General features: G+C 36.1%; 1 protein-coding gene across 8 annotated transcripts in view; it reads right to left on the bottom strand.

The window, feature by feature from the left end:
* The window catches only part of WNK1 (WNK lysine deficient protein kinase 1), a 162,762-nt gene that overhangs the window by 12,041 nt on the left and 131,021 nt on the right, over nt 1-19,700 (bottom strand). For 2 of the 8 annotated variants that reach the window (XM_058559098.1, XM_058559095.1), the window contains 13 exons: nt 16,433-16,582; nt 13,723-14,001; nt 12,938-13,035; nt 12,664-12,826; nt 12,127-12,243; nt 11,634-11,807; nt 11,368-11,425; nt 11,106-11,228; nt 8,855-10,302; nt 7,608-7,691; nt 5,634-5,717; nt 4,941-5,001; nt 1,701-1,774 (listed from right to left, as the gene is read on the bottom strand). In XM_058559098.1, the coding sequence (XP_058415081.1) occupies nt 1,701-1,774; nt 4,941-5,001; nt 5,634-5,717; nt 7,608-7,691; nt 8,855-10,302; nt 11,106-11,228; nt 11,368-11,425; nt 11,634-11,807; nt 12,127-12,243; nt 12,664-12,826; nt 12,938-13,035; nt 13,723-14,001; nt 16,433-16,582 (2,913 nt within the window). Of the gene's footprint in view, nt 1-1,700; nt 1,775-4,940; nt 5,002-5,633; nt 5,718-7,607; nt 7,692-8,854; nt 10,303-11,105; nt 11,229-11,367; nt 11,426-11,633; nt 11,808-12,126; nt 12,244-12,663; nt 12,827-12,937; nt 13,036-13,529; nt 13,584-13,722; nt 14,002-14,749; nt 15,209-16,432; nt 16,583-19,700 lie in introns of all 8 variants that reach the window. The other 6 variants (XM_058559090.1, XM_058559092.1, XM_058559093.1 and 3 more) reach the window with 6 other exon arrangements.

Here is a 19,700-nt window from a genome sequence, read left to right as displayed (position 1 = left end):
AAAAAACAAAGTCCCTGATATTCAATTTTTAAAATGGACCATAAAAAAATTGAATCACTTTATTTCCCAGTCAGTCAGTAGGCTGATTATCTGTTTACACAGTCCATCTTTGACTGTGAAAATAAAGTGACTATCATTATAAAGAAGAAACTATCTGTACTGAGATGTACAGATTAGATGTAGATTCTGAGTGCTTGGCTAAGCTTACTAAGTAAATGATTTACTTTCATATTTCATGGTATGCACAGGACTCAGATTCAGGTCTTAGTGAAAATACAAAAATCAACAGGTCATGGAATCTTGAAGGCTGCTTGTGAATAAGAAAAACTACAGGGGCCGGCCCCCTGGTGTACTGGTAGAGGTCCAGTGTGTCTGGTGTGCTCTACTTTGGTGGCTCTGGTTCCCAGGTTCGAATCTCGAGCATGGACCTACACCACTCGTCAAGGCACCTTGTGGCGATGACCCACATACAAAGTAGAGGAAGATAGCACAGATGTTAGTTCAAGGCTAATCTTCCTCAAGCAAAAAAATAGGAGGATTGGCAACCAAAAAAAAGAGAAAAACTACAAAGATGAAATCTAATAAATGTTAAACGCCAGCTAAGCTTCAAGAATCTACACAACTAACTGCTACTAAAAGGAGGATCCAGATCTTTGTCCTAGTTTGTCCATATATTATAAATACAAACTCAGCCCAGCTATAAACTCTCAGAACCTCAGTTTACAAATGAGAAAAATAACACCTAATATCCCCAACTCCAAATGCTATTATAAGATTAATCAGAAAGTCATCGCAAAAGCAGTGAAAGAAAAAAAAAAGATTTTTCAAAGCTCATTTGGCGCTACATACTAAAAGCCAGAAAATGTTCACTTCTTGGGCCAGCTGGGAAAATAAAAACGATATGGTATCACTTGATGCTGACTCAGTATTTTCACTTCAGAAATTAATCCCAAGAAAATTATCCTAAACATGGAAAATGTTTTTTATATACAAAGATGTTTACTATTACTTTACTTATTATGTTGGAAAAATTAGAAACAACCTAATGATTAACAATAGGAGACTGGTTAGGTAAAGCAAATACTAGATGGGAAAAAAAATACAAAATATATTCAGAGGAGAAGCAGGGTCAATTTTAGATATACACATGTTTATCTGAGGAATGGAATGGAAGGAAATAGATCCCAAAAAAGTAATCCTGGGGTAGCAGAAGGATGGGCAGATAGCATGGCTATCTACTGTTTCTCTACTATTCTAAGTATTGTATATTTTCTCTAATTAGCGTGTATTATTATTATTATTATTTTTTGGTGAGGAAGATTAGCCCTGAGCTAACATCTGTTGCCAATCCTCTTTTTGCTGAGGAAGACTGGCCCTGGGCTGACATCCATGCCCATCTTCCTCTACTTTATACGTGGGACCCCTGCCAGTGTGTGGCTTGATTAAGTGGTGGGTAGTTCCATGCCCAGGATCTGAATCTGCGAACCCCGGGCCACCAAAGCAGAGCACACACACTTAACTACTATGCTACCAGGTCAGCCCCAGCATGTATTATTTTTAAGAGGGGAAAGTGATAAACAGCTTTATAAAAGAAACATATCATTGAATTAATTGGCAATTATATCCAGAAAGGTAGGTAATAATTTTATTATATACACACTCCCCCAAAAGAGGGAATCAAGAAGAAGTGATTGTCTTACCTGAAATCGCCCCATCTTAAAAACACCAGTTCCTGAAGTAGTTGCCGGGACAGGACCTTCTGTGACTTGAGAAACTGAAACCAATACATGGAGAATGAAAAGAACTTAAATTAGCATCTCTTTTTAGTTAGCTTCTTTTCCCTTTGGCCAGAAATACAGCAAAATGAAACTACGTATCAGATGAGGAAAGTCTTTAGAAGCAAGGAAAACTTCTTATCTCCTTTTCCCCTTAGGCTTTGTCCAACAAGGCGAAACAGTTATTGTTTGCTCTCCTACAAGATACCTTTAGTATGAAAGATTATACTGTTTGTGAAAAACTGTCACAGTCCCAGGGCCTGCCTGGTGGCGCAAGCGGTTGCGTGTGTGCTCCGCTGCGGCAGCCCGGGATTTGCCGGTTCGGATCCCGGGCATGCACGGATGCACCGCTTGTTAAGCCATGCTGTGGTGGTGTCCCATAGGAAGTAGAGGAAGATGGGCGCGGATGTTAGCCCAGGGCCAGTCTTCCTCAGCAAAAAAGAGGAGGATTGGCATCAGATGTTAGCTTAGGTCTGGTCTTCCTCACACACACACAGACACACAGACACAAAAACTGTCAAAGTCTGAAAATATATCATTAACCCTCTACCTTTCCTTTTACACATGGACAGATGATATGTCATTGTTTGAAAGAATAAAAGTTACATATAAGCAAAGCAGCTTCACAGCTTAACGACAACATTAGGAGATATGATTAAAACTAAGGTTAACAAGCAGTAAGAACTCAATTATTCATTCTTTAACTCAAAGATATAAATAAATGAAGGGAACAATGAGATTTTAAAAGGATATTAAAGGATTAGAATATTATAGGATACTAGGATATTAAAGACCCATTTTTAAATGAAAACTACGTATGGCAAACTGGATTAGGCACTTAGGCGACATCCTAGAACATGAAAGTACAGGTGTCAGAATCACCGATGAGTAGTTTTGAGCAACTTTAAAGCCATCTAGGTCTTCCTTTCTAGGGACAATCACTTGTTTGAGTTTCTTTTTAGAGATAATGTAGATACATACCAGAATTTTCTTTATTTTCTACAACTAGTAGAATACTGATTTTGATATTTTCACTTAATGATATAACTTAGAGATCATTCCATATCAATATCTCATTCTTTTTAATGGCTGCATAGTATTGTACTATATGTATGCATCATATGTATACTTTTGTTAATGTACCATATTTTAACTAGGCTTCTACTGACGGACATTTAAGTCATTCAGAACTTCTTGCTATTATATAAGTGCACTAATGAATATTTTCTTATAGATCTGTGGAATAAATACCTAAGAATGGAAGTGCTGAATCATTTCCATTTAAAATTTTGATAGACTTTACTAAACTCATCTCCAAAGAGACTGTACCAAGTCACTGGTGGCTACTAAACTTCTGAATTTGCCAATGAGAGGTGAGAAATGCAATCACTTGTAGTTTCACTTTGCATTTCTCTTATCATGAAGGAAGTTAAATATTTTCACGTCTAAGTTTCGTTTTTCCATACCTTTTGATTATTTTTTGGTCCATGCTGAATTTATAAAACTCTTTATATTAGCAAAGCCAGTCCTTTTTGTGATATGAATACACACACACACATTTCCCAGTTTTCCATTTATCTTTGGACCTAACCGCATTTTTTTCCCCATGCAGAAAATTTAGATCTATTACTGCTTCTGGGTTGGGTAGTAAACATAATAACACCTTTCTATATATCAAGGATCAGCAAACTATGATCTATGGACCAAATTCAGCCCACTGCTTGTCTTTGTAAATAAATTTTATTGAAACAAAGCCAAACTCATTCATTTATGTATTATTTATTGCTTCTGGGCTATTATAGGAGATTTGAGTAGTTGTGACAGAGACTATATGGCCAGTAAAGCCTAAAATATTTACTTTCTTGCCTTTTCCAGAAAAAGTTTGTCGACCCTGCTCTAGATAAAAAACAAAAAAAGAAAAATATTCCTTTTATGTTTCCTTATTTTATATACTATTTTATGATATCATATTTCATTTTTGATCCATCTGGAATTTATTTTGATCTAGGCTAGCAATCAATCTTTGCTTTTTTTCAGATGGCTGTCCAGTTGTCCCAAACTATTTATTGAAATATCCCATCTTTTCCTCACTAATTTGATAGGCGACCTTTTTCATATTCTGCCCTTTTAGTTTGTCATTTTCTAGACTTTTTATTCTGTTTCATTGATTTTCAAGTCACTTCTTTTAAAATGAAGAGAGCCAATTCAGAATGTTATTGTCTTAAAAATAATTTAATTTAGAGAGGTTTTAAGTGAAATTTAGCATTTAAGGAAGACAAGAAGTAAGAGTAATCAGGTAATCTTATTAATAGTTACACAGGAAAGTACATTTATTTCAGGTGGTGGTGAGGGAATGGATATACTGTAAAAAGGGAAATTAAGCATGTGCTATATAAAATCACACTCAGTATAGTTCATATTTAATCATTTTCACTTTTGAATATAAATGATTCTGAAGGAAAAGGTGACAAAAAATAGCTTAAAATTCCTTGGTTGTGTGGGACTGATGATGTGGTGAAGACATTCAAAACAAAACTTGAGAACAGTAGTAGTTGATGTGAACTTATGACTAAGCACATGGTGATAAAAGTTCTAATAAAATATTTAAGTTGGTATAGATAATTTTTACAAAATTAAGTTGGAAATATGCCTTTCTAAAGAGATTATATTTATGGACATGGCAATTCTAAAGACACTGGAAATAGATAAAAATAATGTTTCAAATGATTAATTGAAATCTTACATTTGTATTTCTACTATCTATGCTGTTCAAGCTTATCTGTATCTCTATATATCCAGTGTCACGGAAGCCAAGAGGTTACCAGTAAACTAACTTTTATAAAGATGCTTGAATTTCCTGATCTGCCTTAGTTAGCAAGGATCAAAGGGTCTTATGCTAAGAAACTATCATTACCCCTTGCATTCTCCCTACCCCCCAAAAATACCAACGTAAAAGATTCATTAATTTGCTAATATTATATGTTCTAGATATTAGTATCAATGCTCCTTGGTCATGAAATACATAAAAGTGTTCTTTAAAATAGTCTCAAATACACCTAGATTCTCAAGAATATCTTTCTTGACTATATTGACTATTTAGTCAATATAATCAATTATAGGGAGGTCTGGAAGCCGTGATATAAGAGGAAGAAGGATGATTCTCACCATCCTTCTGAGGCTGTGCTGCTGCTTCCATAACTGCTGTTGGAGCCACCACAGACACCGGCTGCAAAACACACACACACAGATACCACAAAATCTTTAGCTTTAGTCACTCAAACTTTTGTCCTGCTGCCTTTCCTCTGGTCTTTACAGAAGGCAGAAAGAAAGACAGTATATGTGAAGAAACACATGTCTGAGGCAATTTGTTTTTTTTTTTTTTACAGCCTAAAAATAAGTCTGATGTAAAGAAAGAGATTTTTAAGAAGAAATTTTGAGTCTTAATCCTTCTATGTTGCTTGCTTAATTTTTCTCATGGGATACTTGAAATTATAACTTGGATATTCATAGAAAAGTAGTTTTAATCAGAATGTTACTGTGTTACAAGCCTAAAAGAAGTTAAAATTTTAAAGTATAGCCTCCTCCAAAGCATAAATACAAAATCCATAGGATTGATCTGTAGTATAATTCTAACCAGAGGTAAGACAAGAAAAGTATCTTTCAAATCAAATATTTTCCATAGTTACACTGGGTCAGTGTTAATCTTTCATTAATCTGTCTCATTTCTGTTGGCTGAAACAAGCAAAGACTCCAAATACATGTTAAAGGTATTAATAATGGTCTAGGTTACAGTTTATGTTCCAGGAATAAAATACACTAGACTTATAGGAAGATTTCATTAAGATTTTCAAAACTTACACCAACTGCAGATGTCACTGCAACAGTCTCTGGACTAAGTGTTCTTCTCAATTGAGCATCAAGATCTTCCAAAGGTTGCTGGGACTAAATGAAAACAGCCACAGTAAGTATAGGTCTTTGGTATATTCAGAGCCACTATATATAGCCAATTTATATAGGATATACCGTTTTATGCTTTAGATTGACACAGTATAACATTTGTCTATTCACTGAATATAAAACTCAATATACTAAGTTCAACTCAGTTATACTGCTTGAATGATTTACCATCCTCTCAAAATTTTATGTCAATCTCGCAAGCCTTAGATAAATTCAGTTACATTTATGTTTTTACAGTTTTGAAGTCTTCTTTCTTACCTTCTGTTTGATGTTACTTAAAGTGATAGAAAAGTTGTCTATTTGTCCTCTCCTTAAAAGTATATTCTGAAAAATGTATCAAGATCTATTGGTAGATTAATTGTATCACATGCTCCCTATTTTCTTTTTCAGTTTGGTACATCTTTCTGAGAACTTGTCCTTATGAATAAAAGATGACATTAACATATTCTGTCACTATAAAGGAATATTATTTTTTTCTTCAGGTCTTAACAATCTATACTCTTATATCCTATAGACGGCAGCAAGGAGTAACTGGAGGTTGGGCATCCCATTTTGTTAATCAAGTCTTACTATCACCCACCCCAAGGCCATAACTTTTATCCTTTGCCACAGTCTCTAATCCCACATCTATTTGGGCTTCTATCATCCTATTCTTCCACAGCCTTCATTTATGCTTCTCACTCTACATGCAGGCACTATCCACTTACCCCCCCCGCCCCACGTCTTATTTGCTGTTTCTCATCACATTTTGAGCCCTCTTAGGAATTTGAATACAAGTTTTTAGTGAAAAAATAGGTTTAAAACTCCTAATTTACAGACTGTCACAATGCATTTTCTTCAAAATTTAGCAGCTGATGGATTGGCTTCTCTGTTGGAGTTATTACTTTATTATGGCAAGTTCCTTAAATTATGTTCTATTGTACATCCGGGATTAAAGAAGCAGGGACAAATTCACACTTCTCAAGTTAGCAATTTATTATGTTTTTCTTAAATACAATTCTAAAATAAATTCTTCATTTAGTTTCAACATTTACTAGCTTGTCCCACGTCAGAAGCTTTTTCATGGTTATAATGGATTCATAACGAGTACTTTCCTTAAAGGAATTCAACTAAATGTGTAGGGTAATAGGGTAGTGTGGGAAGGGGAAACAATAATTTAAAGATTGCGGGCAATTCCGACTACCAATGAGCACAACTGAGTGTGAGATGGAAATCTCACGTTCATGTCACTGGTTTCAGTTTCTCTGTGAGAAATCTCATGTTAGCTGAGCTGTGTGGTTTTTGTATTTAAAGATATAATACATATTTTTCATGAAACATGACCCTTAAACCCACCTATATGTAAGTCCATTACTTCAACAGGTGGTCACTGAAAGAAATGTCAAACACTCAAGAAAAAACTGGTAGCACTGAACTCATAGAAAAAGGGTATTACCAGTTATCAGTATGGTACACTTTCCTAAGAAACTTTCAAAGTTAATTTTGATTACATACAATTTTTTACTTCCACAAAGGTCTAGAACCTAATCTCACACTTAAAATGTAATTTCATTATTTTATAAAAGTGTGAATGATAGGAGGAGTTATATTTGTCTAGCAAAATATCAACTTTGCTATTTTCTTCCTTCATAAGATATGAAAAAACATTAATATCAAATGTTTTCTAGATGACTTGAAGCAACATTACAAACAAAACAACTGTGAAGCTTCTTACTTTAAGTAGGGCCTGGGTCATTAGCTACACTGTTTTAAAAGAAAGTTGTTACTAAGTTAAAACCAAATAGGAGCCAGAAGCCAAGATCATGACACAGAGAATTTAAATAAGCTCTGTGAAAAAGTACAGCACAAAAAGAAATTTGCCAAGTTTTGGTGTACCTGAGTTAATGAAGGTCCTGGAAAAGGTGGCAGCTGCTCACTGGGTAGAGTACCAGCTGGAAGTTCAGTACCCACTGGCAGTACCTACAGACAATGAAGGGAAATTCAAGTTCACGAGACACTAAGAGGAAAGACTACATACTGGAGAGCAAATCAACTAATTCGAATGCAGAAGCATAAGAATAAAATGTATCTGGTTATGGCATGCTTGTCACCTGGGTTACATTCTGGTATCTATCTTAAATAAAGGACATTATAACCATGATACTATCATAGGAGTTACTATGACATACCAGTAAAATGAATAGTAATATTTAGTAAAAGGTTATTCCTTATGGAAAATTGAGAGAACGAAGGCTATATATGGACATGAGAGGCACAGCCTAGAAAAATTCTTGAGCCACTTATTTGGTACAGCATTACCAGGCTTTTCTTAAAACAAACAAGACTTTTCTGAGAAAACAAAACAGTTCAGAAATAACCAAGGGGCAAGTCTGATAACAAAAGGCATCAGAAATCTACTACTACCAAGCAATTTGTATTTTGTCTGAGTGAAGCCAATATATTACCCTACTGTAAAAGGAACTGCACATCAATGGCAATGCAGAAAGATAAGTGAAACATTCAATACAGTAGAAAAAATATAGCCGTATTATTTGAAGATCAGAGAGAGTGAAGATGGCAGAATGAGAGGAAATCCACCATAGCAGAATTAGAAAACATTGTCTAGTTATTTTATTCCTAGGACTGGATTCTTTTCTCGTCCTTTGTATCAAATTCATCACCAACTTCCAACTTTTTATAAACCCCAAATTGTACATCTGTGGAATCTAAGCAAAGCAGAAAATTTGTTTCATTCTCATTGAAACAAAGATTTTGAACTGCTGTTACTATATATAATTGTCAGCAGAAGCATTTAGCTCCCTTTTGGGATACAGATTTCTTCAGTTTGTACCAATTAGGAAGAAATGCCTGTATTTTACCCAATTATTACACATTCTTAGAACATTGTGCAGTATGATTAACCCAAAAATCCTGCCATATTTCAAAAGGAAAATATCTTGTGTTCAATGTACATATACCCTAAAATCACCTTGAATTTATTTAATAAATACTGAGAGCTGACTATAAGCCAGGCATCTTTATAACTACATTTCTAGTATGTAAGGCTGAGTTGAAAAAATGCACTTATTAGGGAGAAAAAAAGTGATCACACTTATCAAATTATTTCAAAACAAGAATCTTACTGGAGCCTTAGTTAAAGGTGGCTTTGATGGAGCAGTTCCAGGTTTCACTCCTGGTGTAGTGCTGACTGGGGCTGAAACATAGCTGACTGGGGTACAAACCTGCCCAGGTGTGACCACTGGTATAACTGACAAACCAGTTGTTCCTAATGGCAAACTGGTTGGTGGTAAGCAAGTACTTGTAGTGGATGTCATGAGTTTGCTTGGTGCAACAGCAGTGGTTGGGATGCCTGGCGCGACAGTGGTCTCTACCACTAATGATGTCTCCAGTGAGACAGAGGCATGTTGAGCTCCAGATGAACTGTGTTCACTAAAAAGAGACCGCAGCTTTTCTTCTAGAGTCTTTATGTCATCAATCCCAGGAGCTTTGGGTTGTGTATCAGCATCTATTTCAGGACAGTGAGTATGGGGCTGATTGGGAAGCAAAGCTGGTTGAGGCTGACTATGAATTAGTGTCTGCTGTACAGCAGGCACACTGGCAACAGGTTGTGCCAAGGGTGGTATACTAGGTACTTGGGGTAATAAAGGTGTAGAAGTAGGTCCTGCTGCTTGGGGAAGGACAGGAGTAGAAGCTATAGCTGATGAGATGACCAAAGGATGCACTCCACCAGGTTGAGAAACAGAACTAGATAGTCCTGCTCCAGGGGAGGAGGATGATGCAGAGAGGGACAAAGCCAATCCAGTTGTACTGCTATGAGATGTTTTATCTAGTGAGTGTGCACTAATCACCACTGTTTCAGCTAGAGTAGGAGCAGAGGTGCTGCTGCTAAGCTGAAGAGGCGGCTGTGAAGCTATGCTTGGGAATGGAGTGATAGTAGAAACTGATGTTAATGTGGCTACCCCAGTAGTACTGCCTGCTGCCTGCTGAGATAATACGGGTGGAGGCTTAGCACCTGGGGCAGCAGGACTGCCCATTGCAGAGGCTGAAGTTGTTGAAGCTGATATACAGGGGAAAGTGCCTATACTAGAAACAATGCTCCCAGATGTGGGAGCCTGAACTGACTGGGATGTTGTTGATATTGAGACAACTGCAGGTACTGTGATGCTTGAAACCATGCTGGAAAGTACTGGTGATTCAGATGCAGGTGGTATAGAGAGACCACTTGAAATTATTACACCTGTGCAGGTGGCAACTCCAGCAATTCCTTTTTCAGTGGGCACTATAATCTCAGACTGAACTACTGATGTGGAAATGTCATTAAGAGGGCAGCTAGTTGTAGGGACGGATACTGAAGGTGTGGCTGCTGCTGCAGTTGAGACTCCAGCAACGCCACTCATGGAAGGAGGTGCTACTGGAAATGTTGGTCCTGTATGACTAAAGTTGGGAGGTGCTGTATTGGGTCCTTCTGTCATTTGGGTACGTCTAAGTTCAGAAAAGGCCTGCTGTAGACTAAGGGATGAAGCAGAGTGAGACAAGTTCATTCCAGCACCATGAGACGTAGAGGCAGCAACTGCAATGGAAAATAAAAAATTTAGAATCAGTCCATTTTAAAAGAGTGGTTTTATTTTATTTATTTTTAAAATATTTATTGATTTAGTGTGTGTGTGAGAGGAAGAGCAGCCCTGAGCTAATATCCATGCCAATCCTCCTCATTTTGCCGAGGAAGACTGGCCCTGGGCTAACATCCGTGCCCATCTTCCTCCCCTTTATATGGGATGCTGCCACAGCATGGCCTGACAAGTGGTGTGTCGGTGCACGCCCGGGATCTGAACCCGGGTCGCCAGCAGCAGAGCGCGCGCACTTAACCACTATGCCACGGGGCCGGCCCCTAAAAGGGTGGTTTTAAAAGAGTGTCCTAAATCTATTTTTGGATTACCAACAGTGCCACATACCAACAAGGTTTAAAACCTTTCCCAAGGAAATGATAGGCTGTAAAACACTGCTTTGATCAAAATAAGCTAGCTTGTATGAATATTTATTTCTGAAAAAAACATAAAGTAACCTCAAAGCATATACAATAGTACTAAATAGAGAAACAAACACATACTACCATATCTACACAGTACTTATTACGTGGGCTATATCTAGTATGGTGGTCTTTTTGGGCTCTTTTTCTTTAATTCTCACTATTCATCATCTTTTTCCATCCTCCATATGTTTATCTGTTGATTATAGTCTCAATTTCCTACTCTTCTTTACTGTCTATGTCATCATTTGAACTACTGCTTGATGACCAAGCTTCCAATATAGCAGAGATACTGTACAATTTATGTAAAATTCTACACAAAGCATACGGTAGAATCACTTCTTTACCCGTATCTGATATTTCACTGGTGAAAACTTTTGATTCTCGTAATCGACTTTCTGGCACAGGACTCACTATAAACCGTCTTCCGGCAGAATGAACAACTTGAGTTAAAGAACTGGTAGGAATGCCTGGTTAAAAAGAAACAAACCACCTGATCACATTATTATTATATGTATTGTCACCAACACGAAGCTTCAAGATTTCATTATTAGCACACAACTTCTTACATCAAAGGTAAGAACAAACATGAAAAGAAAAAAAATTCACCTATTTGCTGTGGCATGGAAGATGCAGGAATTGGTTGTTTGAATTCTCCTTCCAATTTCTACAACAAACAAAGTGAGTAATTCATTCTCAAAAGCAATCTTAATGATTAGGCAAAGCAAATTGCCACATGCAAAGAGAATATACATGTTTGATAATCTCAGTCATAGGTGTAATGTGATATCACTGGACATTTTGCATGGCAAATTTAGCACTATTTAGAAATATTTTAAATAAACAAACCTTCACTATGGTAATGGTGAACTTACTTGAGAACCTGAAAAGCCATAGTCATCTTTTTCCTGTAGACTCTCCAATCCTTGGTCACCCTCTGGTTCCACACTGACATCCTCACTGAGCATTTCATCAGCTTTTTCAATAATTTCCCTCACTTGATCCACAAATGACTCTCTCTCTATTGCTAGAATAAAGTCATTGTTCACCTGTAAAAGAAATGCGATTTCAGTCTGATTAGTAGTGTTTCTTAAGCTTTAAGTCATTCAATCACCACTTTCATGACTTCTGCCCTATCTGTATACCACTTGCATTATTATTTATTTGATATTAGTTCTTCAATATTTAGACAGACATGTACTAGACAAAAACATCTCTAAATCATAAATTTGATGTTCTAGTTACATTCACATTGAAATAAATACATAATTGTCAAAATAGATGACAAAATATTACAGATTTGCCTAGGGCAGGGGATAGTACACTTAAGTTCTGAGGCAAAATTTAGAACTTTAAATGCAGACATACCATAATTGTTGCTATCTCCTCAGGGTTGTCACCATCTAAATCAAATTTGAATGTAACCATTTTCCGATTGTGAGTCTCTAACTGACATTCTACTACTCGGTCACCTTTATTTGAAACCTAAAAAGAAAAAAGAAAAGGTACTTCATATCTCAGAAGACCATATTCAGCTTTGCTACTGAATTTGAGAAAGTAATGCAGATTATTACTTGAACTTAAGCCTGATGTTACCACTATTCCTTGAAGCACAGGTACTTTTGCCTCTTAAACTGGTAGCAAGAAAATATTTAGAAAATATCAGCCTTTGAGCTACTCACTTACTTTCCACTGAAGAGTCTGGAAGGAATATAAAGTCTTTGTTCTACAAATTAAAACTCCATTCTTTTTCTAAAAGGTAATACCTTATCATAGAAATATGAAATTTCACAATATCATTTAGGTGACGAGAAGATCTCAAACTTTCATTAATACACCTAAGCTCTAGAAATATTTAAATGATAGTAACTAACTATATGAAACCCACAAATCAGTAATACTTACATTCAAAATTCTCAATTTTGGGCGTGAAGTCTTTTCATGACGAGAACGACTTCTCACAGATTTTCGATAATGCCGTTTTGTGGTTCTCCCTTCATGCCTTCCACTGGATGTTGGCACATTCTCATTGCCATCACTCATACCTGAAGCAACATCTGAATGTGCACTTGAAAAAACAAAAGTTCAGTTTACAATATAATATTTAAATATTTGATATTTTCAAGTTTCACACCATCCTATCTACCAGTCAAGAAAGGAGAATTTTACTTTTGCATACCTGTCTATAGAAGAGACCAAAGTGGTGGGCTGGGTAGGTTGTGGCTGTGCTACTGGAACTGGCTCTGGAGGAGCAACCTGAGTGACTCCCTGAGTACTCTGTGAATAGAAAGGATAATTCAAATCTTGGCAGTAATATATTTTATTTATTTTTCACCATCCCCAATAAGCTACTCTTTTTTTTCTTATCCCTCCCCTAAGTCCTAGAAGCACTAAATTTACTAGTAATTCTCAATATTCAGCATCTAGAGACAGTGGTCTTAAAATTCCAAAGGAAGTTTCTATAGCTAGTCTCTGGTATAGACTGCATGGTGTGACATCAGCCAACATAGTTGCTAGGTAGTGAGAAACTACAACTTGCCATGCAGCCAGCATCTTACCAGAAGTGTGCAATAAGGCAGGCAGAGCAAAGTGCAAAGATGATTCAGATCTTTCTCCTAGTAGGGCAAAAATGATTACTGGGAGCACAGCGGGATAAGATACTCTTATGACTGCCAATGGCAAGAATTTGTGAAAGGATAAGAATAATGGCTAAAGTACTAGCTAGAGAAGTGAAGTGCTAATAGGGTTAATCTTCTCCAAGGCACACTCACTTCCCAACAGAACAGCCAGTGGCAACAAGGCCCCCACATTGGCATTTCATTCTGCTGTAAGAAAAAGTCATTCAAAAGTTAGTTTGAAATAGTCTCCAAGTGAATTCTAAACCAGGGGAACCTATGTTTCTCCTTTGTCATTTTAATCCCATTACATATGTTTTAGATATAAACATGCAGAAATTCTATTTACCTCCAGAGCTGCCTGCTGGGAGGATGTAGCGGGGGCTTGTGCTAAACTCACTGCTGGTTGGGACACTTGAACCTGTCCTCCTATACTGCCCACAGGAACCAAAAGATTTGATTCCACATAAGGCTGCACCACTGTAGGAAAGTAACCTGGTGTAGCCAATGCTTCTGCTGGCATGGGAGGGGATAGGACTGTAGAAGGGATGCAAACAGAAGCCACGCTGGAAGAGGGAGCAATATTTGAATCTCCTGGGTATTGTGGTGGCAGTCGAGGTGGGAAGCCCTGTGATAGAAACGAGGAAGGTGAGTTAGTGCAGGTCAGGTCATCAAACTAGCAAAACAGCAAGAGATGCAGGAAAAAAAAAAAAAAAAAAAAAAAAAAGAAAGCACACAGCAAAGAAGAATAGTAGTCCAATCTCTTTCTAATAATTTAAAGAATATTTAAAGATGATTCTTGAAATGAAATGACAGAATGGTTTCAATTTAGGGGACAGGACTCTACTACTTTAAATTGCTGGTTTTTTTCCTCCTGGAAATTATTTAAACAGGAGGAATAGACATAATCCCTTCTAGAAAAATATCTACTTTCTAGCCAATCTCATATGAAAGAAGGTAAAAACTCTTCAAGGTATTAGTCATCCCAGTCATACCATGACATGCTAATCTTCTAAATCCAAACTCTGAAGCTTTTTTTCGATACCATGTTAGGTACTCTACCTCTAAAAAAAAGTAGCCTGATGTACTCTATTATTAGCCATATCTGGCATTCAATTAGCTTAGGTTGAATATTTAGAGAACCATTTTTCTCCCAAGATGTGTCTTGAGAAAAATGGAAATGAATTATCAGACATCATCACCCTATCCTTTCTCAGAATTTTACTATTTTAGCCTCTCTAGTTGAGATCAGCATCTTTTGTTGCTGCTAGTTATTCTGATACTCAACTATGAGCTTTTCAAGTCCTTGATGGTCTACGTGATGGTTTTAGAACCAAACCCTCTGGTGCCCTCCTTTTTGATAGCCAACACAATACCTGGTACAGAACATCTCCAGAGGGAAGTGGAACCTCAGCAGCTTGTCCAAGGTTAGCTGGTATTCCCATGGACTGAACTGCTGGTTGCAGGAGCTGTGGGTGAACCTGACTTGGCAGCTGAGTCACAGGCTGCAGAAGGGTTGGAAGCTGACTAGGAACCACAGTTGATCCCCCTGGGATCGTAGCTGCTGTAGCAGATGAAGCCAAGGTGAGCAGAGGCTGATTAATGCCAGCTGCCATTGTGATGGGAAGGGAAGAGAAACTTGTCTGAGACACAGACACATGAGGAGTTGATATGGCAACTTGAGAGACAGGGTACTGAGGAAGCAAGGAAGCAGGGAGTGGCTGTCCCATTGGGAGGAAATGAGCACCAGAATGGACTGGAACAACTGAGGGTTGTGTCGCAACTGGGATGTGAGGTTCGCCTTGGATAGGTGGTACTGGCTGGGAAACTGGAAGCTGGGAAGGTAAAGAAAAACAAAACAGACAGACTTTAAAAAAAAAAAAAAAAAAAAAAAAAAAAGCAAGGTTGCCAAAAGCACGATTCATGTATTAGCCAAAAAAAAAAAGAAAAAACAATCCTGCACACATTAGTGTAAGTTAATATGCCACATAAGAATAGGGAAAGGATGGCAGAGACAAAGAAGCTGATAGAATGGCTACTATTCCAAATCTGTTGTTGTAGAAAATTTTGCTAATGCTTCATTGTTAACAATAAAAAGCAGACCCTTCTATAGGTGAGGTTTTTTGTTTTTTATAGCTTTACTGAGATATATTTCACATACCATAATCCATTAGCATGTTTGCTGTCACTAAATCTATGACTGCTTTTATAGCAGTTATTGAAATTCAAATGAACTCCTTCCAGTGGAATTAGATTTCATCCATATTGCTTCTACAATTCTCAAGTCTAACACAGGCCTATAAAAGTAGGTATAATTTCCATATGTCATTGATTCTAGAATGCAATCATCCCTCTCCACCACCTGGTCATTTTAACATATGTGAAATTAAGATATATCTTACAATTAACGGTGTATCAGTACTCAGTGTTACATAAAATAATGGTGCATTTTACAATTGATAGTACCTCATATGCTATGAAATATTACAGGAACAACAAATTGTGCCAAAATACAAGCACAACAAGCCCCAATAGTAAAGTTGAAAAAGGGTCATTCGGAAAAGCACATCTTTTATGGTGTACTTTTCAAGTGATTAGAAGGACAACTTGGAAGAAACACCATTCCGTATAAGGGGTTTTATGACTTACTGTCAGTAGGCAGTGAGAGATGAAACAATGCATAAATACAGCATAGTTGCAAATGTAGAATATTAGATATAACTGACACAATACTAGAAAATGTCATAGGTTCAGTTACCAAAGCACCTTTATTTAACCTGTTAGTTCTAATACCTGTCAAACTGATTTTAGACTGACATGTCTAAAAGTTAAATTTTTAAATTTCTAAAAGTTAAATTTTGGATTGTTACTGCTGTCAGTATGTACCCATTTACATTAATCAATGCATATGCACAGACGGAGCAATTTTGACTTCATTTTTGCAGTGATAATAACAAACTTTCAAATTTCACCATTAGAGAAGGTAGAGGCCTATCCACATGAAAGGGCAAGGTACTTGGAGATCCCTTTTAGCATCCGTTTAGAAATTAAGAGTTTACCTGTTTTCCAGCTGACACTTGAGGCAAGACCTGTGGAGCTTGAGGTTGACTCACTGGCTGTGCAATAGTGGCCTCACTGGAGGTGGATGTCTGTGGAAGTGAATACTGCATTGTCTGTTGAGGAGGGGCTGTCTGCTGTATTCCTTGCTGCTGAAGTAAAATATAATTATTCAGTTTTATTTCAAGTTTTTATTGGCATGTTTCTAAGGAAGTATGTTTGCCTAAGGCCTTTAGTGTCTGTAAATGACAACAATTTTAATAATCAAGACATGCACAAACCCAAGTTCATCAAGTCCCTTTTACGTTTCTTTTTCCTTTGGTGTTCTTTCTTTATTTGTGATGGTAACACCAAGAACAACTAATCACTGTTTCTAAACTTGAGTCACCCCAACAGTAGGTCATTTACAAAGACCTTTAGATAGTATACCCAAATAGATCCTCTCTCCTCCAACTCCCCCACCTTTTTTTCCTAGTTCTTGGTATCAGCTCTCATTTTGGTCCTATATTAAACTAATCCGATCTCCTCCTTCAATCTCTTTCCCTTAATCTATTCTATCAACTGTATAATTAATTTGCTTGAAGAATAGCTCTAACTACAGCTACAAAATAGTGAGAAAAGTACTGAATCAGGAATTTTAGCTTTACCATTTACCAGCTGTAATACCTTAGAGATTGCTCATTTTACTGCCCAAATAAGGTTTCCTTCTTTGAAAACAAGGACGCTATCACACAATTCAGTAGGGCAAAGGGAATGATATTTGGGAATCAACTATATGCTAGGAACTCTGGTATAATACACCTAAACTTAATGCATGGCACATAACTATACCCAAATATTAAATATTGTAATAAATTAATGGCCCCCTCTGGCCTAACAAAAATCTGAACTTCATAGCTGACTTTCAAGACTCTAATACCTAGAACTAATTTAAAACTAATCTTTAAATACTAAACAACACCTCTTTGTAATAAAAATTTTAACCAACATATTAGATTATAAAGTTAAATGAAAATACCCCAACCCCATTTCTCCAGAGGCAACCATTATCAGTAGTTTGATGGATCACTTTTATGGATTTTTTTCTACACATAAGTGGTCATTTACACACAAGTATATTTTTCTTTGTTAAAACAAAACAAAACATGCCCATTCTATAAATACTGTTTCCTAATATGCTATTTTCATTGTGTTTATCAATGGCATCAATATCTTAATGATGAAAGTTTTTTTTTTTATTTTTTTGCTACTTAAAATAATGCTATAATCAATAGCCTTTTATATACGTCTTGGTCCATACAACTAACTGGTTACTGCTAGTATAAAGATAAGCTATTTGTATGTGTGTGTATATACATATTTTTTAAATTGAGATATAACTAACATATAACATAATCAATTGATACATGTATATATTGTAAAATGATCACCACAATAAGTCTAGTTAACATCCATCACCACACATCATTACAAATTTTTTTCTTGTGATGAGAACTTTTAAAAACCACTCTCTTAGCAACTTTCAAATATACAATACAGTATTATTAACTATAGTCGTCATGCTGTACACTGCATCCCAAGGACTTATTTATTTTTGTTTGTATATTTATTATGTATCTAGCCACTTTAACAAGTATCCTAGATTTTGTTAGGTGATAATCTAGAAATATTTTTACTCTCCTGATATTTATTCCTTACTTCTTTCTTATTATACCAGTTAAAAATCACCAATAGGATCCTGAAATATAATGGTGACAGTCATGTTTGTTTTATTTTTATTTAATTATTTCTGATAAGGTATTCTTACTTTAACTTTAAAAAAATCAGGAACACATGGCTATTGAATTATATGAAATTTATTTCAGCAACTAAGATATATCATATGTCTCCAACTATAAGGCAATTCTGAATATAAGACAATTTCCCCATTTTCCCACCGAGAAAGAAGAACTAAAAAATTATAAAACCTTGTTGGTCAACTTGAATATATTTAAACTTTAAGGCACTCACATCCACAAGTATCTGTCATTAATTTACATACCTAAATAAGATTGCATATTACATAAATATACTAATTTAGAAATATCGCTCCTTCTCCCTCATTCAAACTCTTCACATGTAACACACCAGTGTCTTTATCTTCAATGGAGCTACACTATGAATACTCTAGTTTTCTGGAGCATAACATAACACTTTCTCTTTAAGTTGTGTCTTGGGATAAAATTTGCAGTGACAAGCATCTGTCTGAATGATATTAGGATATTTGTATTTTTTTGCATTTGTCTTACAGGTTTATATGCATGTAATGTTTGTATTAACTCCTTAATGTGATCTTTAAATAAGCTGTTTACAATGACATACAGGACCTGGAATAGTGAAGTTGTTCCCCTAAGAATAAGGACCAAATCTATGTTTAACTTCTTGGCTTTTATTTTAAAACCAATTCTGTCAAATGTTGTCTATAAACATTTCCAACTACATACACTATTTAAGGTTCTTACAGGCAAACTTGTTCTCACCAGTTTTATTTTATTCCATTAACATTTTTTTGGTTATTGTTCAAAATAAAGGGCAGTGAGAGCCCTGTAATATGAAAGTATGATAAAGATTTGAATATATGGTGATTCCCTTCTTTACTAATGGAAAGGGATAAATTTGAGGAAAAATTCTCACCTTATATTTGGGCATATAATTAACTCTCTCTCACCCCATTAATGTGGAACCACGCTTACATCAAGATTTAGACTCAATCAGCTCTTTCCTGAATCTATACCTTCACTTATTTGTGTTCTACCTAAACTGAACTGAAGGTTTGTTTTTGTCTCACATTTTTCTACCTCTGTGCCTTCTATCTTGCTTACATTGCCCTTTTTTTTTCTCTTTTGGCCTAGAATAGTCTTTATTCTTACATCTGAGTCTAACTCATAATCAGAGACCAGTTCAAATGCTCTCTCTTTCATAAAGCATTCCTGATAGCACCCACACTGCTCGGGAGAGATGTAATTTCTCTCCTTCTATGACATAATTGTGTAGTAGTTAAATGGTGAGTTGTGGAGTCAGGCTACTTGGATTTAAATTCTGTTTTTACCTCTTTTAAGCTATGTAAGCTTGGGTAAATTACTCAGCTTCTTCAGAACTTATCTCAGCTTTCTCATCTGCACAATGGAAATAAAGATAATATCTATACTTATAGGGTTCATATAAGGATTAAATAAAAGGTAGATACAGGTAAAGTGCTTTGAAATTGTATATAATGTCAGCTATTATCAT

Source organism: Diceros bicornis, chromosome 17 (assembly GCF_020826845.1).
Source record: "Diceros bicornis minor isolate mBicDic1 chromosome 17, mDicBic1.mat.cur, whole genome shotgun sequence".
NCBI classification, from domain to species: Eukaryota; Metazoa; Chordata; class Mammalia; order Perissodactyla; family Rhinocerotidae; genus Diceros; species Diceros bicornis.
The sequence above is the reverse complement of the archived record's forward strand: the minus strand, read 5'-3'. Positions and strand labels throughout refer to the sequence as shown.